Below are 26,591 nucleotides of genomic sequence, written 5' to 3' on the forward strand. Positions count from 1 at the left end.
CACTACAGTGCTAATAAGTGATGGTCACATAAACACCACCCTATAAGTCTGACAAATCTGACATCAGGAATTATAACATTAAAAAACCAGCAGGAGAACACTTCAACCTCTCTGGTCACTCAATAACAGACCTAAAAGTGGCAATTCTTCAACAAAAAAACTTCAAAAACAGACTCCAACATGAATGTGTAGAACAGAAGGGATAGCTCAGTGGTTTGAGCATTAGCCTGCTAAACCCAGGGTTGTGAGCTCAGCCCTTGAGGGGGATCTAGGACAAAAGTCTGTCTGGGGATTGATCCTGCTTTGAGCAAGGGGTTGGACTAGATACCTCCTGAGATTCTATGTGAAATTAATTTGCAAACTGGACACCATTAAATTAGGCCTGAATAAAGACTGGGAGTGGATGGGTCATTACACAAACTAAACTATTTTCCCCCTACCGTTACTCACACCTTCTTGTTAATGGTTGGAAATGGGCCCTCCTGATTATCACTACGAAAGCTTTTCTAATCCTGCTGATAATAGCTCACCTTAATTGATTAGTCGCGTTAGAGTTAGTATGGCAACCCCCATTGTTTCATGTTCTCTGTGTCTATATCTCTTCCTACTGTATGTTCCAGTCTATGCGTCCGATGAAGTGGGTTTTAGCACACGAAAGCTTACGCCCAAAGAAATGTGTTAGTCTCTAAGGTGCCACGAGGACTCCTTGTTGTTTTTGCTGATACAGACTAACACGGCTCCCACTCTGTAACAATATTACAGAACGTCCCCCCGGACACAGGCCTGGTCTCTCAGACGGGATGTGGTGCCCAGCACACCCTACAGCGACCCGGCCTGAGCTTTGCTGCCGTTCTCCAGCTGCTGGCTGGGTGGTGAGTGCCTCCATTCCCGCCCGGCCTGGGGGTGCCCCCTTCTCACTCCTCCGCCTGCCCTGCCCGGCCTGGGCGCCCCCTGGCACCGGCTCCCGCCATACAGCGCCACACTCACCTTCCAGCCCTCAGCCTCCGCCAAGCGCTCGGCCTCCACAAAGCCCGTCCAGGTCAGCTGCAGAGAGCGGGACAGAAACCAGCCAGTGGGGGTCAGTGGCCTTGTGACGAAGTGGGACTGTTCTTAATGTTTTCTCTGAACAGTGTGTGGGTGCCTCAGTTTCCCCTATGCAGTTCTGAGGTATCTAGGTGGTGGGATAAGGGGGTGTGATCGCTGCAGAGCCCTAGGGGACCAGTGTGATGGTGTCTGCACAGAGAATGGACGACACCCTGTCTGCTGGCAACTGATGGCCTGGGCCCCTCCCCTCCAAGGTGCCAGCTGAATGTGCGGGAGAACAAAGGGATCAGGTGACCTCCTGGCCGGGGAAAGAGACAAAGGCCAGAGGTGGGGCTGGAGAGTTTCAGTTTGGAGCTGGGGGGAGGCCCAGACCCGGGGGGGGGTCCCTGGGGCACCGGCAGCGTCTCCCCAGGGTGTGTGGGGGGGGAGTCCCTGGGGCACTGGCAGCGTCTCCCCAGGGTGTGGGGGGGGTCCCTGGGGCACCAGCAGCGTCTCCCCAGGGTGTGTGGGGGGGTCCCTGGGGCACCGGCGGCGTCTCCCAGGGTGTGTGTGGGGGGGGGGGGAGTCCCTGGGGCACCGGCAGCGTCTCCCCAGGGTGGGGGGGGTCCCTGGGGCTCTCACCTGCTGCTCCTCGGTGGGCGTATTCCCCTGGGAGTCACGGTCGGGGCCACAGCCCCCCTCGCCCTGCCCCAGGTCTGCGGGCGGCTCCCACTGCGTGGTGCCCGTGGGGATGTGCCAGTAGTAGGTGCCTGAGGCATCCTGCACCCTCACCCATCCGGCAGGCAGGTCCGAGTCCGTCTCGAAGGCGTTGCGGGCCCAGGCAGCGTCTGTGGAAGGAGGGGGTGTGAGCGGGGCCAGGCACCCCCAGGGAGTCAGGACGGGCCTGAGCCAGGGCATGACGAGGCCCCCACACCGGCCCAGGCCCCAGCACACCCACACCCCCACCGCCCTGCCCCTCACTATGCCTGCTCGTTCCCCACAGCCGGCCCTCAGCTGAGCCCCCCAGACCTTTCCAGGGGCGCTGCTTCCCGGGGCCACTCCAGCCAGGCCTGGGGCTCCGGCTGCATTGACTCGCACGGTGCTACGGGATGCCCAGCACCCACTTGCTCGGGGCCCAGCCAGGCCCCCCCCGTCACCCCCCATTTCCCGGCGTGACGGGCACCGGGCTGGGAACAGCCCCTGCGGGGCCCCTGGGAGCAGCCTGGAACCCGGGGCCCCCGTTACAATGATGGGCAGTGTCCGGTCAGGGCCTCGTCCAGACGGAACCAAGTCAGACACCTCTGAGCCTCTGCCTATGACACAGTCCCTTCGTCGTAGTCCCGCAGCCCCGGCCAGACCCAGCCGAGCCCCGGCCAGACCCAGCCGAGCCCCGGCCAGACCCAGCTGAGCCCCGGCCAGACCCAGCCGAACCCGGCACCAGACCCAGCCGAGCCCCGGCCAGACCCAGCCGAGCCGGGCACCAGACCCAGCCGAGCCCCGGCCAGACCCAGCTGAGCCCCGGCCAGACCCAGCTGAGCCCCGGCCAGACCCAGCTGAGCCCCGGCCAGACCGAGCCGGGCACCAGACCTAGCCGAGCCCCGGCCAGATCCAGCCTAGCCGGGCACCAGACCCAGCCGAGCCCGGCACCAGACCCAGCCGAGCCCGGCACCAGACCCAGCCGAGCCCCGGCCAGACCCAGCCTAGCCCCGGCCAGATCCAGCCGAGCCCGGCACTAGACCGAGCCGAGCCCCGGCCAGACCCAGCCGGGCACCAGACCCAGCCGAGCCCCGGCCAGACCCAGCTGAGCTGGGCACCAGACCCAGCCAAGCCCCGGCCAGACCGAGCCGAGCCCGGCACCAGACCCAGCCGAGCCCCGGCCACACTGAGCCAAGCCGGGCACCAGACCCAGCCGAGCCGGGCACCAGACTCAGCCGAGCCCCGGCCAGACCCAGCCAAGCCCCGGCCAGATCCAGCCGAGCCGGGCACTAGACTCAGCCGAGCCCCGGCCAGACCCAGCCGAGCCCCGGCCAGACTGAGCCAAGCCGGGCACCAGACCCAGCCGAGCCCGGCACCAGACCCAGCCGAGCCCCGGCCACACTGAGCCAAGCCGGGCACCAGACCCAGCCGAGCCGGGCACCAGACTCAGCCGAGCCCCGGCCAGACCCAGCCAAGCCCCGGCCAGATCCAGCCGAGCCCGGCACCAGACCCAGCCGAGCCCCGGCCAGACCCAGCCGAGCCGGGCACGAGACCCAGCCGAGCCGGGCACTAGACTCAGCCGAGCCCCGGCCAGACCCAGCCGAGCCCCGGCCAGACTGAGCCAAGCCGGGCACGAGACCCAGCTGAGCCCCGGCCAGACCCAGCCAAGCCCACTGTCCGGTGATAGGGATCACTGGGCCGAACATGTCCCAGCTCAGCCTCCCCGTGAGCATGTGGGATGCAGCTGCCTGCTCCTTCCCCAGCATGGCCCAGCACTGACTCCTCACTCAGTCCCTTCCCCACCCTGGGAAACAACATGGTGCACCAGGGAAACTGAGGCACACCTAGGCATCATACAAATATTACCAACAAAGGCCCATTTGCCGCCCCTGCACTGAGCCCAGAGACTCGGGTTTGGCTAAAGTCTCTTCTCAGAAGGCCTCTGTGATGAGATGGGAATGTTCTTGGTGTTTTCTCTGAACAGTGTGTGGGTGCCTCAGTTTCCCCTCTGCAGTTCTGAGGTATCTAGGTGGTGGGCTAAGGGGGTGTGATCATTGCAGAGCCCTAGGGGACCAGTGTGATGGTGTCTGCACAGAGAATGGACGACACCCTGTCTGCTGGCAACTGATGGCCTGGGCCCCTCTCCTGCAAGGTGCCAGCTGAAGGTGTTGGAGAACAAAGAGATCAGGTGACAAAGGCCAGAGGTGGGGCTGGAGAGTCTCAGCTGGAGCTGGCTGGGGAGAGAGAGGTTGGCCCCAAGATGGACCCGGCTGAGGGGTCCTGGTTTCTGTACCTACAAGCTCTGGTTTGACCATGTTCCTGTCCTCTAATAAACCTCTGTCCCCCCATCTCCCCCCCCCAGCAGGGAGCCCCCGGGCCAGCCTGTCCCCCCAGAGCACAGAGCCCCCGGGCTGGCCTGTTCCCCCCGCACAACACGGAGCCCCTGGGCCGGCCTGTCCCCCCCACACACACACAGCACAGAGCTCTTGGGCCAGTCTGTCCCCCCCCCCAGAGCATGGAGCCCCCAGGCCGGCCTGTCCCTCCACAGCACAGAGCCCCCGGGCCGGCCTGTTCCCCCCCCCCCCAGAGCATGGAGCCCCCAGGCCGGCCTGTCCCTCCACAGCACAGAGCCCCCGGGCCGGCCTGTTCCCCCCCCCCCAGAGCATGGAGCCCCCAGGCCGGCCTGTCCCCTACCCAGCACAGAGCCCCCGAGCCAGCCTGTCCCCCCAGAGCACCTAGCCCCCGGGCTGGCCTGTTCCCCCCCCCGCACAACACGGAGCCCCTGGGCCGGTCTGTCCCCCCCACAGCATGGAGCCCCCGGGACGGCCTGTCCCCCACAGCACAGAGCCCCTGGTCGGCTTGTCCCCCCCAGCACGGAGCCCCCCGACCGGCCTGTCCCCCCGGAGCACGGAGCCCCCGGGCCGGCCTGTCCCCCCACAGCACAGAGCCCCCGGGCCGGCCTGTTCCCCCCCCAGAGCATGGAGCCCCCAGGCCGGCCTGTCCCCCCACAGCACAGAGCCCCTGGGCCGGCCTGTCCCCCCCCCACACACACACAGCACAGAGCTCTTGGGCCGGTCTGTGTCCCCCCCCAGAGCATGGAGCCCCCAGGCCGGTCTGTCCCTCCACAGCACAGAGCCCCCGGGCCGGCCTGTTCCCCCCCCCCCCCAGAGCATGGAGCCCCCGAGCCAGCCTGTCCCCCCAGAGCACCTAGCCCCCGGGCCAGCCTGTTCCCCCCCGCACAACACGGAGCCCCTGGGCCGGTCTGTCCCCCCCACAGCACGGAGCCCCTGGGCCGGTCTGTCCCCCCCACAGCATGGAGCCCCCAGACCGGCTTGTCCCCCCCAGCACGGAGCCCCCAGACCGGCCTGTCCCCCCTGAGCACGGTGCCCCCGGGCCGGCCTGTCCCCCCACAGCACAGAGCCCCCGGGCCGGCCTGTTCCCCCCCCCCCCACAGCACAGAGCCCCCAGCACAAACCAGCCAATGCTCCATTGTTCTTAGGCAGCACAGACACCCCCACACCCTGCCAGTGAGCTCAGGGCCCCAACATGCCAGGCACCCCACAACCTCCTCTCCCCCCCCCGCCGAGGCCCCTGGCGCTGTACCATCTGCGTGGACGGTCCCTGCACACCAGACAGACGTGGGGGGCAGAGGGCCGGATCCCCCTCCCCTCTGCGCAGGGGGACCCCGCCGGCCCCTGAGGGTCACGCCGGGCTCCCCTGGCTGAGCCCGGCCCTGCATCCAGCCTGTGACCCACGTCCAAGCCCTGGCCCCTGGTCCCACAGCAGCAGCAAACAAACCCTGCGCCCAGCTGCGCCCTGAGCTCTGCCGGCGGCTGCCAGGCCCCGTGACGCAGCCCCGAGAGCTCACCCAGCCTGGGGCTCCTCCGCTGCTGCGGGGCCCGGCTGTGCCCGGCTCCCGGCTCCCTGGCGGGCGAGCAGCCAGCCAGCACGGCCAGGCAGGAATCCCAGCCGTACGCGGCGCTGGCAGCCGGTGCCACCCGGCCCTGTGGGCACAGCTGGCCAGGAGCAGCGTAACCAGCCTCGTGCCAGGCTCTGCCGCCACAGTGTGCCTGCCCCAGCGCCCTCCGGCTGCTTCCCCCCGGGGCTGGGCTCCACATCCCCCTGCCCCCCTCGAACTGAGCTCAGTGGGGGGGGTCTGGGTCGCCTTGGGGGCAATGGAGCATCAGCTGGTTTGTGCTGGGGGCTCCGTGCCGTGGGGGGGACAGGCCGGACCAGGGGCTCCGTGTTCTGGGGGGGGGAACAGGCCGGCCCAGGGGCTCTGTGCTGTGGGGGGACAGGCCGGCCCGGGGCCTCCGTGTTCGGGGGGGGAGAACAGGCCGGCCCAGGGGCTCTGTGCTGTGAGGGGGACAGGCCGGCCCGGGGGCTCCGTGCTGCGGGGGGGACAGGCCGGCCCAGGGGCTCTGTGCTGTGGGGGGACAGGCCGGCCCGGGGCCTCCGTGCTGTGGGGGGGGGGACAGGCCGGCTCGGGGGCTCTGTGCTGTGGGGGGACAGGCCGGCCCGGGGGCTCTGTGTTGTAGGGGGGGACAGGCCGGCCCGGGGGCTCCGTGCTGTGGGGGACACAGGTCGGCCCAGGGGCTCTGTGCTGGGGGGGGGGGACAGGCCGGCCCAGGGGCTCCATGCTGTGGGGGGGGGGGAACAGGCCGGCCCGGGGGCTCTGTGCTGTGGGGGGATAGGCCGGCCCGGGGGCTCCGTGCTGTGGGGGGGACAGGCCGGCCCAGGGGCTCTGTGCTGTGGGGGGACAGGCCGGCCCGGGGGCTCCGTGCTCTGGGGAGGGAACAGGCCGGCCTGGGGACTCCGTGCTCTGGGGGGGGGACAGGCCAGCCCGGGGGCTCCGTGGTCTGGGGGGGGAACAGGCCGGCCCAGGGGCTCTGTGCTGTGGGTGGACAGGCCGGCCTGGGGGCTCCATGCTCTGGGGGGGACAGGCCGGCCTGGGGGCTCCATGCTGGGGGGAGGGGACAGGCCGGCCCGGGGGCTCCGTGCTGTGGAGGAGGGTCAGCCCGCCACAGGGGGACCAAGCTGGGGGGGAACAGGCCGGCCCAGGGGCTCTGTGCTCTGGGGGGGGACAGGCCGGCCGGGGGGCCCTGTGTTCTGGGGGGGGGAACGGGCCGGCCCAGGGGCTCTGTGCTCTGGGGGGGGGGACAGGCCGGCCCGGGGGCTCCGTGCTCTGGGGGGGGGGACACGCCGGCCCGGGGGCTCTGGGCGGGGGGGACAGGCCGGCCCGGGGGCTCCATGCTGTGGAGGAGGGTCAGCCCGGCTCTGGGGTTCCATGCTGGGGGGGGACAGGCCGGCCCGGGGGCTCTGTGCTCTGCGGGGGGGGACAGGCCGGCCCAGGGGCTCTGTGCTGTGAGGGGGACAGGCCGGCCCGGGGGCTCCGTGCTGGGGGGGGGACAGGCCGGCCCAGGGGCTCTGTGGGGTGGGGGGGCAGGCCGGCCCGGGGCCTCCGTGCTGTGGGGGGGGGGCCCGGCCGGCTCGGGGGCTCTGTGCTGTGGGGGGACAGGCCGGCCCGGGGGCTCTGTGTTGTAGGGGGGGACAGGCCGGCCCAGGGGCTCTGTGCTGTGGGGGGACAGGCCGGCCCAGGGGCTCCGTGTTCTGGGGGGGAGAACAGGCCGGCCCAGGGGCTCTGTGCTGTGAGGGGGACAGGCCGGCCCGGGGGCTCCGTGCTGCGGGGGGGACAGGCCGGCCCAGGGGCTCTGTGCTGTGGGGGGACAGGCCGGCCCGGGGCCTCCGTGCTGTGGGGGGGGGGACAGGCCGGCTCGGGGGCTCTGTGCTGTGGGGGGACAGGCCGGCCCGGGGGCTCGGTGTTGGGGGGGGGGACAGGCCGGCCCGGGGGCTCCGTGCTGTGGGGGACACAGGACGGCCCAGGGGCTCTGTGCTGTGGGGGGGGGTGACAGGCCCGCCCAGGGGCTCCATGCTGTGGGGGGGGGGGAACAGGCCGGCCCGGGGGCTCTGTGGGGTGGGGGGAAAGGCCCGCCCGGGGGCTCCGTGCTGTGGGGGGGACAGGCCGGCCCAGGGGCACTGTGCTGTGGGGGGACAGGCCGGCCCGGGGGCTCCGTGCTCTGGGGAGGGAACAGGCCGGCCTGGGGACTCCGTGCTCTGGGGGGGGGACAGGCCAGCCCGGGGGCTCCGTGTTCTGGGGGGGGAACAGGCCGGCCCAGGGGCTCTGTGCTGTGGGTGGACAGGCCGGCCTGGGGGCTCCATGCTCTGGGGGGGCCAGGCCGGCCTGGGGGCTCCCTGCGGGGGGGAGGGGACAGGCCGGCCCGGGGGCTCCGTGCTGTGGAGGAGGGTCAGCCCGGCTCTGGGGTTCCATGCTGGGGGGGAACAGGCCGGCCCAGGGGCTCTGTGCTCTGGGGGGGGAAAGGCCGGCCTCGGGGCCCTGTGGTCGGGGGGGGGGAACAGGCCGGCCCAGGGGCTATGTGCTCTGGGGGGGGGGACAGGCCGGCCCGGGGGCTCCGTGCTCTGGGCGGGGGGGACAGGCCGGCCGGGGGGCGCCGTGGTGGGGGGGGGGGACAGCCCGGCCCGGGGGCTCCATGCTGTGGAGGAGGGTCAGCCCGGCTCTGGGGTTCCATGCTGGGGGGGGACAGGCCGGCCCGGGGGCTCTGTGCTCTGCGGGGGGGGACAGGCCAGCCCGGGGGCTCCGTGTTCTGGGGGGGGGGAACAGGCCGGCCCAGGGGCTCTGTGCTGTGGGTGGACAGGCCGGCCTGGGGGCTCCATGGTCTGGGGGGGACAGGCCGGCCTGGGGGCTCCATGCTGGGGGGAGGGGACAGGCCGGCCCGGGGGCTCCGTGCTGTGGAGGAGGGTCAGCCCGGCTCTGGGGTTCCATGCTGGGGGGGGACAGGCCGGCCCGGGGGCTCCATGCTGCGGGGGGACAGGCCAGCCCAGCGCCCGGGGGTATCCCTGGTCTCTGATTCCCTGTTCTGTTCATTCCCTCTGGGGCACCTGGCGCTGGCCACTGTTGGCCGACAGGACACTGGGCTGGTTGGATGCTTTATCTGATCCAGTCTGGCCGCTCTTGTGGAACTACTCCTGCGCCCACACAGTATCTGCCACCCCAGCCCTGGGCTCCCCCCACCCTGTCGGCGCCCCTCACTCCCGACCCGCAGCCCCTGCTAGCCCAGCCCTGGGCTCCCCCCATGGGACGTTATTGACATTACCTGTGACCGTATAGATCATTGATGCAACCACTGTTATATATTTGCAGCAAATAGTGTACAAAGGTTGTCGAGTGAGGTGTCCATGGCAAGGTTCTGGGTGGCTGGTTCTGATTATAGTCTGTATGGGTGTATCATTTTGTAGCTGAAGTTATGAATATTGGCTCTGTACTTGTATCTCAAATGCATTCAATTCTAAGTCACCTCAGTGAAGCATTTGCTCAGCTTCTTGAGAAGGGGCTGTTCTCCGTAAGTGCCCAACCAAGAAACACTCCATGGACACTGGACTTTGGGAGACGCCAACCACATCTGAGCTGTCCTGGGAACCTTCAAACTAACATGTGAACAATGGCGTTGGCCTGTAAACTGAGTCATGCAGGGACATGTGACTTGCCCGTGTGACGCCAGACTCCATCTTGCTGCTGTGATTTTCCACAGTAAGAACGGACGGGGCGTCCTTCCATGGGCAGAGAATATAAAACCCCTCCATCTTGTCTTCAATCCTGCTTCTGACCTCTGGAAGGACTTTGCTACGAGCTGAAGCTCTGAACAAAGGACTGAATGACCCATCCCAGCGGGGGATGTTCCAGAGACTTGATTTGAACCTGCAGTTTACTCCATCACTGCTACAAGCCTGAACTAAGAACTTGGCCATTAATTGATTCCATTTAACCAATTCTAGCTCTCATCTCTACCTTTTTCCCTTTATGAACAAACCTTTAGATGTTAGATTCTAGAGGATTGGCAACAGCGTGATTTATGGATAAGATCTGATGTGTATATTGACCTGGGTCTGAGGCTTGGTCCTTTGGGATCAGAGAACCTTTTTCTTTTACTGGGGTGTTGGTTTTCATAACCATTCATCCCCAGGACGGGTGGCCCTGGTGGTGATACTGGGAGACTGGAGTGTCTAAGGAAATTGCTTGTGTGACTTGTGCTTAGCCAGTGGGGTGAGACCAAAGTCCTTCTTGTCTGGCTGGTTTGGTGCCTTAGAGGTGGAAAACCACCAGCCTAGGGCTGTGACTGCCCTGCTCCGAGCAATTGGTCCTGAACTGATGCTCTCAGAAGCATCCCACCAAAGGCAGCATCGTTATGGGGGGTAAGGCCCATGGCTCCTGTCTGACCTGGGAGGGACCCAGGAGTCCTGACACAGCTCAGCGAGGCACTCCTCTAGTGAAACTGGCCAGAGTCTGCCGGGGCCCCAGCTCCTCCTGTGGGTGCTGCGGCCCCAGGTCCCCCCGCTTCATGCCAGGCCCAGCACCCCCCCGGCACTGACGGGGGCAGTGGGAGCTATGGGGAAGGGAGTCTGTATGGGGGGCAGCAGGATGTGGGGGGCAAGGGGTCTGTGCAGGAGGGGCAGGACGCAGAAGTGGGGGGTACCCTGGTGGAGGGCAGCGGGGATGTGCTGTTTCCAGCAGAGACAGTTGCTAAACAATAGGGGCTACCAGTGCCCACCCCAGTCGGCCCCACTCCAGGCACATTGTGGGGGAGACCGGGGGGGGGGCACGGGGAAGGCCCCAGCCCCACAAAGTGACAGACTGCAGCAGGCTGGAGCAGGGCAGGGCGTGGGCACAGGCTGAGCCACCTGCCCGCTGCCCCCACCCTGCGCCCCCCATCCCTGCACTGTGCCCCCTGCACCAGTGTCCAGCCCCCAGTGGCTGGCTGGGGCTGGTTTTCATGCAGTGGACAGGGACCCCCCCAGACAGAGGGGACTCAGGGACCATGGCTCCCTGCAGCAGGGCCTAGCTGGGCAGATGCGGTGGGGCTGGGAGCCAGGACTCCTGGGTTCTCTCCCCGGCTCTGGGAAGGCAGTGGGGTCTAGTGGTTATAACGGGGGGAGGGGCTGGGAGCTCTGTCCCTTCCCTGTGCACCCAAAGCTCTGCCCCCTGGGCACTCAAAGCTCCACCCCGGGGATGAAGTGGGACTTTTGGTAACATCTTTATGAGTGCCTCAATTTCCCTCTGTGCTTTGCATGGCTATGCAGGGAGCGTAAAAGGTTCAAAGCTGCTCTGGGGCAGAGCAGGATCCTGGGTTGGGGAGGTGGTGTCACTGTAACAAAGTGAGACTGTTTTGGCTGAACACTGTGTGTGCCTCAGTTTCCCCACGTGGTGCTCAAGGGGGTGTGATTGTTGCAGACACCCCTAGAGAGCAGGTGCGACTGCTGACGGGCTGCAGAGAACAGCCGACACTCGTAGCCTGGCAGCTGCTGGCCGGGTCCCCTCCTCTGCAAGGGGGGCTGGTGCAGCCCAGGTGACCTGCTGGACCCGGTTAGGGACAAAGGAGGGAGGAGGGCAACGGGCGTGATGGAGGCCGGGCAGCTGGAAGCGAGTCAGTCCCCTGGTTGGGGACTGGGGGCGAGGGCCCAGGGCTCTGGATCCCCCCATGGACTTTGCCGAAGGTCCCTGATCTCGGTGCTGCCAAGCTCTGTTCTGCGCTGGGCTCCCCACGATAAGAACCCGTCTGTCACACGCGGGCTGGGAGTCATGGCTGGCTGCGCGTGGGGGGCAGGGCCCTTTGGGGGTGAGGCTCCCCCAGGGGTCCCGCCCAGGGGGACTCGCTGCGGGGAGCTCCCGGGGTGAGCAGGGGGCTGGACGCTCCGAGGTCAGACCCAGGAGGTGCCGAAGCGGAGCAGGGTCCTTGCCCGGGGACAGGTGCCCTGAGGGGAGACGCTGCCCCAGAGCTGAGTGGGGCCGAGGCCCCCGGCAGAGCCAGACGTGCTGGAGGCAGGGGGACAAAGGGCCGAACCCCGGAGAGAGAGAGCCACCCTCGGTGTCGCGGTGCTCTGGCCCTATTCACCCCTCCCCCAATTTCCCAGTCACCTGCAAACCCCGCTGGGGTCTTCCTGCAGGTGGCTGAGAAGGATGTTACTAGCGCAGGGCCAAGGGCCGATCCCCGCGGGACCCAGGGAACCAACCCCCCAGTGATGTCTCCATTCGGGGACCGACCAGTCAGCGTTTCCCCCGCCCTGCCCCCTTCAGCGGGGCCACGATCGTTTTACAGCGTTCTGGTGCCGGGTGAGATCCCCGACCCGCCCGCGGCTGTCACCCCCGCCCTGCCCCCGCCCTGCCCCGAGCCCTGCCCCAGCCCTGCCCCCCGCCATCGCCAGGCACGCGGCCTCTTCCCTGGCCCCTCCTGCGACTAACGACAGGGACAGAGGCCTTGAGAGCCACGGCCTGGCTGCCAGTAGCCAGGTGACTGCTCAGTGGGGCCTGCCGGCGTCCCGGGCAGATTCACAGCAGGGAGCCCCGGACAGAGACTGGACGCTGGTGCCGTAGGCCCAGCCTCAGAGGCTGCAGGCCGGGCCCTGTGAGCTACGGGGACCTGGGGCCCGGCCCAGTACAGGGGTCACCCCCAAAGGGCCTGGCCAGGACACCCCTATTGATCCATCCATGCCCTCCTCCATCCTAACCTAATTGCCTTCTATGAGGAGATAACTGGGTCTGTGGATGAGGGGAAAGCAGTGGGCGTGTTATTCCTTGACTTTAGCAAAGCTTTTGACACAGTCTCCCATAAGAACATAAGAACGGTCGTACCGGGTCAGACCAAATGTCCATCTAGCCCAGTATCCTGTCTACTGACAGTGGCCAATGCCAGGTGCCCCAGAGGGAGTGAACCTAACAGGTAATGATCAAGTGATCTCTCTCTTGCCATCCATCTCCATCCTCTGACGAACAGAGGCTAGGGACACCATTCTTACCCATCCTGGCTAATAGCCATTTATGGACTTAGCCACCATGAATTTATCCAGTTCTCTTTTAAATGCTGTTATACTCCCACAGTATTCTTGCCAGCAAGTTAGAGAAGTATGGGCTCGATGATTGGACTATAAGGTGGATAGAAACTTGGATAGATTGTCGGGCTGAGTGGGTAGTGATCAACGGCTCCATGTCTAGTTGGCAGCTGGTTTCAAGTGGAATGCCCCTAGGGTTGGTGCTGGGGCCGGTTTTGTTCAATATCTTCATTAATGATCTGGAGGATGGTGTGCACTGCACCCTTAGCAAGTTTGCAGATGACACTAAACTGGGAGGAGTGGTTGATACGCTGGAGGGTAGGGACAGGATACGGAGGGACCTAGACAAATTAGAGGATCTGGCCAAAAGAAACCTGATGAGGACGGAAGAATCCCATGCACTGCTACAGACTAGGGACCGAATGGCTAGGAAGCAGTTCTGCAGAAAAGGACCTAGGGGTTACAGTGGACGAGAAGCTGAATATGAGTCAACAGTGTGCCCTTGTTGCCAAGAAGGCTAATGGCATTTTGGGCTGTATAAGTAGGGGCATTGCCAGCAGATCGAGGGACGTGATCATTCCCCTCTATTAGACATTGGTGAGGCCTCATCTGGAGTACTGTGTCCAGTTTTGGGCCCCACACTACAAGAAGGATGTGGATAAATTGGAGAGAGTCCAGCGGAGGGCAACAAAAATGATTCGGGGGCTGGAGCACATGACTTATGAGGAGAGGCTGAGGGAACTGGGATTGTTTAGTCTGCAGAAGAGAAGAATGAGGGGGGATTTGATAGCTGCTTTCAACTACCTGAAAGGGGGTTCCAAAGAGGATGGATCTAGACTGTTCTCAGTGATACCAGGTGACAGAACAAGGAGTAATGGTCTCCAGTTGCAGTGGGGGAGGTTTAGGTTGGACATTAGGAAACACTATTTCACTGGGAGGGTGGTGAAGCACTGGAATGGGTTCCCTAGGGAGGTAGTGGAATCTCCTTCCTTAGAGGTTTTTAAGGTCAGGCTTGACAAAGCCCTGGCTGGGATGATTTAGTTGGGAATTGGTCCTGCTTTGAGCAGGGGGTGGGACTAGATACCTCCTGAGGTCTCTTCTATGATTCGTCAGTGCAGAGCTCCGCCCCCCCATCCAGCCCCCCCATCCAGCTCCACCCCCACCCTCCCAGCAGCATCTGGCAGTTCTGCCCCCCAGGGCTGGGCCAGCAGAGAAGGCGAGGGAGCCGGTGGGCCCCACCCGTACCTGTGTCATCGGGGGAGCTGCCGGCCGGGCTGCCCTGGCTCAGCGTGGCCCAGCTGGAGTCCTCGTCGCTGGCGGCGCTGGCCCGCGGGCCGAAGAGCAGGCTGGCGCTCTTGCCGTGCTCGCGGGGCCCGCGCTCCGAGCTCTGCTCCGATTCAGCCGTGATGGGGTCACTCTGTACCGGGGTGGAGTCACCATCCTCCTCCTCCTCCTCCTCCTCCGGGCCCCCCCGTGGCAGGTCACTGAGCAGCGCCGTGGCGGGGGGGCCAAGCTCATTGCGGTTCTGGTCCTGCTCGGCCGCCTGGCGCAGCTGGTTCTGCCCGTCCTTCACCCACTTGGCATTGGCGGGCTCCTCCTCAGGTGGGGGTGCTGGCCTCAGGGCGCTGTGCTGAGCAGGGCAGGTGCAGGGGTGGTGCTCTGGGGGCGAGGCCTGGCACGGCAGCGTGCCGTTCAGCAGCTCACTGTGGGGCACCCGCAGTGCCAAACTCAGCCCCGGACAGCTGTTGTCATTGGCCAAGTCGCTCCTCTGGCTCAGCGGCCATGACATGGCCCCGGGTACCCTGAGAAGGGAGAGACACTGGTGTGAAGGCCGGCACAGCACGGAGCACAGGGCTCGGCCTGGCCCCGGGGTGCAGCCAGCCAGGGGACATCTTTAACAACACAAGAACAGCTGTGCTGGGTCAGACCAAAGGTCCATCTAGTCCAGTGTCCTGTCTGCCGACAGTGGCCAATGCCAGGTGCCCCAGAGGGAGTGAACCTAACAGGGAGTCACCAAGTGACCCATCCCCTGTCGCCCATTCCCAGCTTCTGGCAAGCAGAGGCGGGGGACACCATTCCTTACCCAGCCTGGCTAAGAGCCACTGATGGACCTGTCCTCCAGGAACTGATTTAGTTCTTTTTTGAACCCTATTATGGTCTTGGCCTTCACAACATCTTCTGGCAAAGAGCTGCACAGACTGACTGTGTGTTGTGTGAGGAAATACTTCCTCCGCTTTGTTTTAAACCTGCTGCCTATTAATGGCATTTGGTGACCCCTAGTTCTTGTGTTATGAGAAGGAGTAAATAACTTTTCCTTATTCACCTTCTCCACATTCCTCATGATTTTATAGACCTCTATCATATCCCCCCTTAGCCATCTCTTTTCCAAGCTGAAAAGTCCCAGTCTTATTAATCTCTCCTCATACAGAAGCCATTCTATACCCTTAATCATTTTTGCTGCCCTTTTCGAACCATTCCAATATCTCTTTTTTGAGATGGGGCGACCACATCTGCACGCAATATTCAAGATGTGGGCATCCCATGGATTTATATAGAGGGAACATGATATTTTCTCTCCTATTATCTATCTCTTTCTTAATGATTCCCAACATTCTGTTCGCTTTTTTGATGCCGCTGCACATTGAGGTGATGTTTTCAGAGAACTCTCCACAATGACTCCGAGATCTCTTTCTTGAGTGGTAACAGCTAATTTAGACCCCATCATTTTATATGTCTAGTTGGGATTATGTTTCCCAATGTGCATCACTTTGCATTTATCAACATTAAATTTCATCTGCCATTTTGTTGCCCAGTCACCCAGTTTTGTGAGATACTTTTGTAGTTCTTCACAGTCTGCCTGGGACTTAACTATCTTGAGCAGTTATGTACCATCTGCAAATTTTGGCACCTCACTGTTTACCCCTTTCTCCAGATCATTTATGAATATGTGGAATAGGACTGGTCCCAGAACAGATCCCTGGGGGACACCACTAGTTACCTCTCTCCATTCTGAAAACTGACCATTTGTTCCTACCCTTTGGTTCCTGTCTTTTAACCAGTTACCAATCCATGAGAGAACCTTCCCTCTCATCCCATGGCAGCTGACTTTGCGTAAGAGCCTTTGGTGAGGGACCTTGTGTCACGGAGTGTGGGGGAGTCCGGCCCTGCACCCCTCTTCCTGGGCTCACAGTGACTCTCAGCCAGCGAGTAAAACAGAAGGTTTATTGAACAACAGGAACACAGGATACAGCCCAGCTTGGGTTCAGAGCCAGGACCCCTCAATCTGGCCTTTCTGGGGGGTTCAGGGTGCTTGGATCCCAGCCTAGGATCCCCTGAAACCCACCTCCCAGCTCCCAACCGAAAGCTGATTCCACTTCCCCCCTCCCTTTGTCTAGCTACAGCCGGAGGTGAGACCTCCCCTCCCCCAGGCCAGGCTCATGTTACAGCTGCAGACCTGTCTCTGCCTACCAAGCACACAGACAGTCCCTGCTCTCACCTATCAACCACACAGACAGTCCCTATTCCATCATACCTCTCCCCCCTCCGAGACTGAACTGAGCGGGGTCACTCTGCCCAGTGACCTGGGGAAGTTCAGGGCCTCCTCTCCGGGACAGCGCATCCGCTATCAGGTTGGCGCTTCCCTTCACGTGGACCACGTCCATGTCATAGTCCTGCAGGAGCAGGCTCCACCTCAGGAGCTTGGCGTTGGCTCCTTTCATCTGGTGCAGCCAGGTCAGGGGAGAGTGGTCGGTGTACACGGTGAAGTGGCGCCCAAAGAGATAGGGCTCCAGTTTCTTCAGGGCCCACACCATGGCCAGGCATTCCTTCTCGATGGCCGCGTAGTTCTGCTCCCGGGGTAGCAACTTCTTGCTCAGGTACACGATGGGGTGTCTCTCCCCTTTTCATCCTCCTGCATCAACACCGCCCCCAGGCCCATGTCGGAGGCGTCGGTAAACACCATAAAGGGCTTGTCAAAGTTTGGGTTTGCCAAAACTGGGCCTTTGAGCAGAGCCTCCTTCAGTGCCTGGAGAGCCTCCTGGCACTGCTCGGTCCAGACCACCTTGTCTGGCTTCCCCTTCTTGCACAGCTCAGTGATGGGGGCAGCTATGGCACTAAAGTGGGGCACGAACCTCCGATAGTACCCCGCCATCCCAATAAAGGCCTGGACCTGCTTTTTGGTCTGGGGAGCGGGCCAGTCTCTGATCGCCTCCACCTTGGCTGGTTCCGGCTTTAGGCAGCCGCTCCCCACCCGATGGCCCAGGTAAGATACTTCAGCCATCCCCACCTTGCACTTCTCAGCCTTTACGGTTAACCCCGCCTCCCGGAGTCGGTCCAGCACTTGTCTAACCTGGAGTACGTGGTCCTCCCAGGTCTGGCTGAAGACGCAGATGTCATCAATATACGCCACAGCAAAACTCTCCATCCCCCTCAGTAGCTGATCCACCAGGCGCTGGAAGGTGGCCGGCGCTCCCTTGAGGCCAAAGGGCAGGGTCAGAAACTCATAGAGCCCCAGGGGAGTGATGAAGGCCGATTTCAGCCTGGCATCTGCGTCCAGCGGCACTTGCCAGTAGCCCTTTGTAAGATCCATGGTGGTGAGGTACCGAGCACCTCCCAGCTTGTCTAGGAGCTCATCAGGCCTTGGCATGGGGTAGGCATCAGATACGGTGATGGCATTAAGCTTTCGATAGTCCACGCAGAACCGGATCGACCCGTCCTTCTTGGGGACCAGCACCACTGGGGAGGCCCAGGGGCTGGCGGACGGCTGGATCACTCCTAAAGCCAGCATGTCCCTGACCTCCCTTTCCAGGTCCTGGGCCGTCTTCCCGGTAACCCGAAAAGGGGAGCATCGTATCGGGGTGTGTGCCCCAGTCTCCACCCGGTGGACAGTCAAATTAGTGCGCCCAGGCTGGTTGGAAAACAACGGTCGGTACAGTTGCAGCACCCCTCTGATCTCAGCATGCTGAGCCGGGGTCAGCTGATCTGAGAGGGGAATCGCCTCCAGGGGGAAACCAGCCTTTGTCCCTGGGAATAGATCCACTAGAGGGTCATCCCCCGGCTCCTCCCAGTGGCCACACACGGCCAACACCATATTCCCCCGGTCATAATATGGCTTCATCATATTCACATGGTACACCCGGCGGTGATGCGCCCGGTTAGACAGCTCCACCACATAGTTTACCTCATTTAGCTGCTTGACAACCTTGAAGGGCCCTTCCCAGGCAGCCTGGAGTTTGTTTTTCCTCACGGGGATGAGAACCATCACTTGGTCCCCGGTGGCGAAGGCGCGGGCCCGCGCCGTGCGGTCGTACCAGACCTTCTGCTTCCTCTGGGCTCGGGCCAGATTCTCCCTGGCCAGGCCCATGAGCTCGGTAAGTCTTTCCCGGAAGGTCAGGACATACTCCACCACCGACTCGCCATCGGGAGCGGCCTTCCCCTCCCATTCGTCTCTCAGCAGGTCCAGGGGCCCCCTTACCCGCCTTCCATATAACAGTTCGAAAGGCGAAAACCCAGTAGACTCCTGGGGTACCTCCCTGTACGCAAACAGCAGGTGAGGTAAGTACTTGTCCCAGTCCTGTGGGTGCTGGTGCATGAATGTTTTTAGCATCATCTTTAGCGTCCCGTTGAACCTCTCCACCAGCCCGTTGGTCTGGGGGTGGTACGCTGAGGCCCAGCTGGGTCGGACCCCACATTTCTCCCACAGGGACTGGAGCAGCTCCGACATGAAGTTGGACCCCTGGTCCGTTAAGACTTCCCGGGGGAATCCCACCCGGCTGAAAATGGTCATCAGCGCATCCGCCACGGTGGCTGCTTCGGTAGAGGACAAGGCCACCGCCTCGGGGTATCGAGTGGCGAAATCTACCACCACCAAGATGTATTTCTTTCCTGACCGGGTCGCCTGGCTGAGAGGCCCCACCATGTCCATGGCCACCTTCTGGAAAGGCTCTTCTATGATGGGCAAAGGCCTCAGAGCTGCTTTCCCCTTGTCCCGGGCCTTCCCCACCCGCTGGCAGGGGTCACAGGATTGGCAGTACTGCCGGACATGGGTAAAGACCCCAGGCCAGTAAAAGTTCTGTAGCAGCCTCTGCCTGGTGCGCCGGATTCCCTGGTGCCCTGCGAGGGGGATGTCATGGGCCAGGTACAGCAGCTTGTGGCGAAACTTCTGAGGAACCACCAGCTGCCTCCTAATCCCCCATGACTCCACCTCCCCGGGGGGAGCCCATTCCCGGTACAGGAACCCCTTCTCCCACAGGAACCTCTCCTTGCAACCTCTCCTCATGGTCTGCGCTGCATTGAGGTCAGCCCGTTCCCTGGGCTTCTGCAAGGAGGGATCCTTCTGCACCTCGGCCTGGAACTCAGCAGCTGGGACAGGGATGGGGCCCTGCTCTCTCTCACCGGCTGGGTCTGAGGCCGCAGCCTCTCTGGGTCGTGTCTCTGGGCATTCCCTCCCCACCAGGCACTCGGGCAGAGTACTTTCCCCGTTGTCAGGGTGCAGAGCCCTGCGCCGACTCTGACTACGGGTCACAATCAGGGTACCCCGGGTATTGCCGGGCCAGGTCTCGAGGTCCCCCCCCATTAGCACCTCTGTGGGCAAATGGGAGTGCACTCCCACATCCTTGGGGCCCTCCTTGACCCCCCACTTCAGGTGCACCCTCGCCACGGGCACCTTGAATGGGGTCCCGCTCACGCCCATCAGGGTCAGGTAGGTATCAGGCACCATCCGATTTAGGCCCACCACCTCGGGCCGGGCCAGCGTCACCTCTGCGCCTGTGTCCCAGTACCCAGTGACCTTCTTCCCATCCACCTCCAGGGGAACCAGGCACTGTTTCCGGAGGGGCAGCCCCATGGCCACCCTGTAGCAGCCCCTCGGGACCGGAGCATCCAGCCCCCCAGAGGCGCTGACCGGGGGCCCTCCTCCCTCCTCCCCAGGTGGGACGCTGCCAGCCCCCCTCTCTTGGGCATGTTGCCCCTCCTCCGATTGGGTCTGTACCCAGTCAACCCTCGGCGGGTTGGGTCTGCTCGGTCTGTCTCTGAGCTTGGGGCACTGGGCCCGTATGTGGCCTTGTTGGCCACAGTGAAAGCAGCCCATGTCTCGTGGGTCCCCTCGAGGGGGTCGGGTGGATCTGACGCTGGACGTTCCCCTTTGGTGGGGGTTCTCCATAGGGCCCCGCTGGGACGTCCCGTGGTGACTCTCTCTCTGCGTTGAGGCAGACCTGCCCCCTCGAGACTCCTCCCTGACATCTCCTGCCCGACTGTCCATGTATTGGTCGGCCAGCCGGCCTGCGTGCTGCGGGTTCTCCGGCTTCTGGTCCATCAGCCACTGCTTCAGGTCAGACGGGCACTGCGCATACAGGTGCTCCAGTACGACTAGGTCAAGCAGGTCCTCTCTGGTTTGGGCCCCAGCCGTCCACTTGCGGGCGTACCCCTGCGCCCGGTTGACCAGTTGCAGGTATGTGACCTCCCGGGTCTTACGTTGACTCCGGAACCTCTTCCGGTACATCTCCGGGGTCAGCCCAAACTCGCGGAGCAGGGCCTCTTTGAACAGGTTGTAGTCCCGCGCCTCCTCCCCTCTCATTCGGCTGTACACCTCCACGGCGGTGGAGTCCAGTAAGGGGGTGAGGCACCGGATCCTGTCTGCAGGGTCCACCTGGTGCAGCTCGCAGGCGTTCTCAAAGGCCGTCAGGAAGGTGTCTATGTCCTCCCCCTCCTTACGCGGGGCCAGGAAGCTCTTACCGAAGCTCTTTGTAGGCTTGGGCCCCCCCTCACTCACCGCAGCCGGGGCCTCCCTGCTTTTCAGCTGGGCCATGGCCAGCTCATGTTCACGCTGCTTCTCCTTCTCTTCCAGCTCCTGCTGGCGCTGGTTCTCCTCGTGTTTACGCTGGTTCTCCCGCTCCTTCAGTTCTTGCCTCCTTAACTCGAGCTCTTCCCGTCTCAGCTCCCTGTCATGTTCCATCCGCATCCGCTCCAGGGACAGGGAGCTCCGTCGGGACGATCCCACCGCTGCCACCAGTTGTCACGGAGTGTGGGGGAGTCCGGCCCTGCACCCCTCTTCCTGGGCTCACAGTGACTCTCAGCCAGCGAGTAAAACAGAAGGTTTATTGAACAACAGGAACACAGGATACAGCCCAGCTTGGGTTCAGAGCCAGGACCCCTCAATCTGGCCTTTCTGGGGGGTTCAGGGTGCTTGGATCCCAGCCTAGGATCCCCTGAAACCCACCTCCCAGCTCCCAACCGAAAGCTGATTCCACTTCCCCCCTCCCTTTGTCTAGCTACAGCCGGAGGTGAGACCTCCCCTCCCCCAGGCCAGGCTCATGTTACAGCTGCAGACCTGTCTCTGCCTACCAAGCACACAGACAGTCCCTGCTCTCACCTATCAACCACACAGACAGTCCCTATTCCATCATACCTTGTCAGAGGCTTTCTGAAAATCTAAGTACACTAGATCCACTGGGTCCATATGCTTGTTGACCCCATCAGAGGATTCTAGTAGATTGGTGAGGTATGATTTCCCTTTACTAAAACCATGTTCACTCTTCCCCAACAAATTATGTTAATCTGTGTGTCTGACAATTTTGTTCTTTAGTTTCAACCAGTTTGCCTGGTACTGAAGTCAGGCTTACAGGCCTTTAATTGCCAGGGTCACCTCTGGAGCCCTTTTAAAAAATTGGTGTCACATTAGCTGTCCTCCAGTCATCTGGTCCAGAAGCTGATTTAAATGATAGGTTACAAACCACAGTGAGTAGTTCTGCAAGTTCACATTTGAGTTCCTTGGGTGAACAGCATCGGTCGTCATGACTTATTACTGTTTAGTTTCTCAATTTGTTCCAAAACCTCCTCTAATGACACCTCAATCTGGCACAGTTCCTCAAGATCTGTCACGTAAAAAGACTGGCTCAGGTTTGGGGATCTCCCTCACATCCTCAGCCACAAAGACCGATGCAAATAATTCACTTAGTTTCTCCGCAATGGCCTTATCGTCCTTGAGTGCTCCCTTAGCACCTCGATTGTCCAGTGGCCCCACTGGTTGTTTAGCAGCTTCCTGCTTCTCATGTATGGGGTGGGACCGTTCTACTGCATCCCTATCTCCCTCAGCTCCTCCAGCTCAGCCACCCTGGTCCCCAAAGCCCGTACGCGGTCTCTGAGGGCCAGGAGCTCCTGCACCGAGTGCACACATACGCCACCCGCCCACAGGGCAGGTAGTCACACATGCTGCATTGGGTGCAATAAACTGGAATATACATATATTCAGGAACCACATGCCCAGCTCCCGGCCTCAGGCCCAGCCTGGCTCCCTCGGTGAGGGTAAGGGCACCACGACAGAGCTGGGAGAGCCCGGGGCCGGGTGACGCTCAGCCATGGGGGGACGAGGGAAGCTGCTGAATGCAACCGCTCCCTGGCCAGGCACCCCAGGGCCGGCACCCTGGGACAGGCTCCCTCTGTTCACACTGGGGGCCCCTGTGCACAACAGCAGCTCTGCAATCCGAGCCTGCCAGAGGCAGCCAGGGACCCTGGAAGTGATGTAGCAGCTTGGGCAACCCGGCATCCCATCCTAGAACCACTGACCCACAGGGCTAGAAGGGACCGCAGGGGTCAGCTAGTCTGGCCCTGCTCAGATGCAGGATTGGTTGGTCTGACCCATTCCTGACAGCCCCAGCCCCCTTTGGAAACGGTTCCCTGACCTCCCAAGGCGTCTGGTCCATTGTCCTACTGATCTTAGTTAGAAAGTTCTTCCGGAGATTTCACCTCACTCTGCTGGGCTGGAGTCTGACCCCTCACCTCTTGTCCTGATGGCGGCCTTTCCAGTACCTGATGACCGCTGTCATTCCGCCCCCCATCTCCTCTTTTCCAAACTAAACATACGGGGAGTCGAATCGTACGCGGGCGTTAGGGTCTGATGTCAGCGCGTAAAGCGAAAATCGCGTCTAGTCAAACGCCCATTGAGTGGAATGGCGGGCACAATCGCCCGCACTACAGGTGCAGTATTTAAACTGTTATTTTTCTCTCGTTCGTTTTGTTTTGCAGAGCGCATATAGTTAAAATTGCGTAAGTTAAATGCGCCTGTGATGCGACTCCACTGTACCCAGTTCCTTCAGCCTTTGCTCGTATGGTTTGCATTCCACCCCTTGGATCCTCTTTGTCTCTCGCCTCTGGATCCTTTCTGGTTTCTCCACATCCTTCCTGTGCATTGGTGACCCAAACTGGACACCGTTCTCCAGCTGAGGCCTAACCAACACCAAGCAGAGCGGTGCTATCACCTCCCGTGACTCGCATGCTAAGCCTCTGATCATGCAACCTAACATCGCATTTGCTTTTTTTGCAGCAGCATCGCATTGCTGACTCCACTGCTCCCAGATCCTTCTCAGCAGTGCTGCCGCCAAACCAGTTATCCCCCAGGCTGTATTTGTGCATTCGTTTTTTCTTCCCTTAGTGTAGCACCTTCCATTCGTCTTTGTTGAATTTCATTTTGTTGTCTACAGCCCAGTTCTCCAATTTATCCTGATCCCTCTGAATTTAGTTCTGTCCTCCAAAGTGTCGGTCCCCACCCGCCTCCCCGCAGCTTTGTGTCAGCTGCAGATTGGCTCAGCTTGCTCTCTGGGCTGACAGCCAGAGAATAAACTTTTTCACTAGGAGGGTGGTGAAGCACTGGAATGGGTTCCCGAGGGAGCTGGTGGAATCTCCATCCTTAGAGGTTTTTAAGGTCAGGCTTGACAAAGCCCTGGCTGGGATGATTTAGTTGGGTTTGGTCCTGCTTTGAGCAGGGGGTGGGACTAGAACCTCCTGAGGTCCCTTCCAACCCTGAGATTCTGTGATTCTAACACCGGCCCCGAACAGCCCCCTGTGGAACCACCCAACCTCAGTCCAGTCACAGTCCATTTTTCCTGGCTCGGACCCACAGCCCGTCCAGCCCAGGATCCCACCCGCCCCTCCTTGGTCACTGGGCACCGCTCTGCTGGCCCAGGGGCACCCTTACCCTGGGCTGCAGCCGAGGCAGATCCTACGTGCCCCTGAGGACCAGGACAGCCGTGTCCATGCGGGGATGCTGCTGGGGACCAACTCCCAGAACCTGGAGACAGAAGAACAGGAGAGGGGGTCACTCGGGGGGGCAGCGGGGTCAGACTCAGATCCCAAGGGCAGGCGAGATGGATGGGATCAGCTGATCTCACCCCCTGCCAAGTACAGGCCACAGGACTCCCCGAATCTCGATGGGACTCAAAGCCAGTCAGGGGGTGGGAAATGCCCCAGCAGCTAACTGACCCCACCCCACCCCAGGGTCCAGCCTCAGCTCCCAGCCACCAGCTTGGGTCAGACCTTCGTCTGCCAGGGTCCGGAGCCCAGTCCGCCCTGTGATCCCCAGACGCCAACTTCCTCCACCCGCACCATCCGTGGCATGCAGAGCTCGTCTCTCCGCATCCCGTCCTCAGCAGCCCCCGTGCCCCGTCCCGAGGGGTCCCCCGATCACCGGCCCCTCCCTCACCCCAGAGCCAGCCGCATCTGCACCGCCCCGGACCAGTCCCCAGCCGACAGCCCATCCAGACGCAGGGGGCAGGCGACTCCCCCTCTACACCCCGGCCAGGGCTGGGAACCCTTCTGCCCCGTGGGGCGCGGCAGCCTCAGGATTTCGGGGGTCCTGGACCTGCCCCTGCTTTGCTGGGTGTTCTGGGGCCTCGGCTGGGCTCAATCCCAACCTCCCGCGTGGGGATCACGTCTGGGTATTAACGGCCAGCGACTCCAGGCACCGCTCAGCCCAGCCCCACGCCAGGGGACTCAAAGCCCCACAGACACGGAACTCCACACCCTGGGCTCCCCTCGGCCCCGCCGGCGCCCCCCACTCCCCACCCGCAGCCCCCAGCCCCGCCGGCGCCCCACACTCCCCCCCCCGCAGCCCCCCGCCGGCACCCCTCACTCCCCCCCCGCAGCCCCCAGCCCCGCCGGCGCCCCACACTCCCGACCCGCAGCCCCCCAGCCCCGCCGGTGCCCCCCACTCCCTCCCCGCAGCCCCCAGCCCCGCCAGCGCCCCCCTCTCCCCCCCCCGCAGCCCCCCGCCGGCACCCCTCACTCCCCCCCCGCTGCCCCCAGCCCCGCCGGCGCCCCCCACTCCCCACCCGCAGCCCCCAGCCCCGCCGGCGCCCCACACTCCCCCCCCCGCCCCCCCCCGCCGGCACCCCTCCCTCCCCCCCCGCAGCCCCCAGCCCCGCCGGCGCCCCCCACCCCCCCCCCCCCCCCCAAGCCCCGCCGGCGGCCCCCACTCCCGACCCCCCCCCCCCCGCCCCGCCGGCGGCCCCCCCTCCCCCCCCCCGCAGGTCCCCAGCCCCGCCGGTGTCCCCCACTCCCGTCCAGCCTCCCCCCGCTGCCCCCGGTGCCCCCCACTCCCGACCCGCAGCCCCCCAGCTCCGCCGGCGCCCCCCAATCCCCCCCCCGCTGCCCCCAGCCCCGCCGGTGCCCCACACTCCCCCCCGCAACCCCCCAGCCCAGCCGGTGCCCCACACTCCCCACCCGCAGCCCCCAGCCCCGCCGGTGCCCCCCACTCCCCCCCCCGCAACCCCCCAGCCCCGCCGGCGCCCCACACTCCCCCCCCAGCCCCCCAGCCCCGCCGGTGCCCCCCACTCCCCCCCCCGCAACCCCCCAGCCCCGCGGGGGCCCCACCCCCCCCCCCCCAGCCCCCCAGCCCCGCCGGCGCCCCACACTCCCGACCCGCAGCCCCCCGCTCTGCCCGGCGCCCCCCACTCCCGACCCGCAGCCCCCCAGCCCCGCCGGTGTCCCCCACTCCCCCCCCCAGCCCCCCCGCCCCGCCGGTCGCCCCACCCCCCCCCCCCCACCCCCCCACCCCCGCCGGCGCCCCACACTCCCGACCCGCAGCCCGCCTCTCTGCCCGGCGCCCCCCACTCCCGACCCGCAGCCCCCCAGCCCCGCCGGTGTCCCCCACTCCCCCCCCGCAACCCCCCAGCCCCGCCGGCGCCCCACACTCCCCCCCCCAGCCCCCCAGCCCCGCCGGCGCCCCACACTCCCGACCCGCAGCCCCCCGCTCTGCCCGGCGCCCCCCACTCCCGACCCGCAGCCCCCCAGCCCCGCCGGTGTCCCCCCCTCCCCCCCCCAGCCCCCCAGCCCCGCCGGCGCCCCCACACTCCCCCCCCGCAGCCCCCAGCCCCGCCGGTGCCCCCCACTCCCCCCAGCCCCGCCGGCGCCCCACCCGCCCCCCCCGCATCCCCCCAGCCCCGCATCCCCCCAGCCCCGCTGGTGCCCCCCACTCCCGACCCGCATCCCCCCAGCCCCGCTGGTGCCCCCCACTCCCGACCCGCAGCCCCCCGCAGCCCCCGGCCCCGCCGGTACCTGCTGCGGCCCCGCTCGGCTCTGGGGGGAGGAGCCGCCGCTTCCGCTTCCGAGAGACTCGGCCCCGCCCGGGGGCAGGTGGGGGGGCGCTGGGGGGCTGGGGGGGCGAGTTACTCTCAGAAAGTTCCTCGGGGGGGGGCGGTTCATCCCTGGGTTTGCTGGGGCCGGGGGAGGCAGATCCAGGCCCCCCCCGGCTCCAGCCAGGGCCCCCCCGTGCCTGCCTGGGGCCCCCCCCGCTCCGTCCAGGCCCCTCTGTGCTGATCTCCCCCCCCCCGTGCTGGCCTGGCCCCCCCCAGTGCTGATCTCCCCCCCCCGTGCCTGCCTGCCCCCCTCGTGCTGGCCTGGTCCCCCCCCCCCCGTGCTGGCCTGGCCCCCCCCAGTGCTGATCTCCCCCCCCCATGCTGGCCTGGCCCCCCCGTGCTGGCCTGGCCCCCCCCCCGTGCTGGCCTGGGTGCCCCCCCCCCCGTGCGGGCCGGGCCCCCCCCCCCCCCCGTGCTGGCCTGGCCCCCCCCCCCCGTGCTGGCCTGGGCCCCTCGCTGCGCCGGAGGGCAGAGGGCAGCGGGGTCAGGGCCCGGGAGCTCTGCGCTGGGGCCCATCGCTGAGCACTCAGGGATGGCCCCAGGGCAGGCCGGGCACCAGCCCCCATC

The 26,591-nt window shown here is 64.2% G+C and overlaps 1 protein-coding gene across 2 annotated transcripts in view; it reads right to left on the reverse strand.

The window, feature by feature from the left end:
• LOC123374800 (amyloid-beta A4 precursor protein-binding family B member 1-like) overlaps window positions 1–26,006 on the reverse strand; it is a 44,977-nt gene extending 18,971 nt beyond the window's left edge. For both annotated transcript variants that reach the window (XM_045025107.1, XM_045025097.1), the window contains exons 1-5: window positions 25,945–26,006; window positions 23,588–23,680; window positions 13,864–14,420; window positions 1,666–1,871; window positions 988–1,044 (exon numbers count right to left, since the gene is read on the reverse strand). In XM_045025107.1, the coding sequence (XP_044881042.1) occupies window positions 988–1,044; window positions 1,666–1,871; window positions 13,864–14,407 (807 nt within the window). In that variant the 5' untranslated portion in view covers window positions 14,408–14,420; window positions 23,588–23,680; window positions 25,945–26,006. The remainder of the gene's footprint in view (window positions 1–987; window positions 1,045–1,665; window positions 1,872–13,863; window positions 14,421–23,587; window positions 23,681–25,944) is intronic.
• Window positions 26,007–26,591: the final 585 nt, after the last annotated feature.

The sequence above is a fragment of the Mauremys mutica genome, chromosome 1, assembly GCF_020497125.1.
Source record: "Mauremys mutica isolate MM-2020 ecotype Southern chromosome 1, ASM2049712v1, whole genome shotgun sequence".
Taxonomy (NCBI): domain Eukaryota; kingdom Metazoa; phylum Chordata; order Testudines; family Geoemydidae; genus Mauremys; species Mauremys mutica.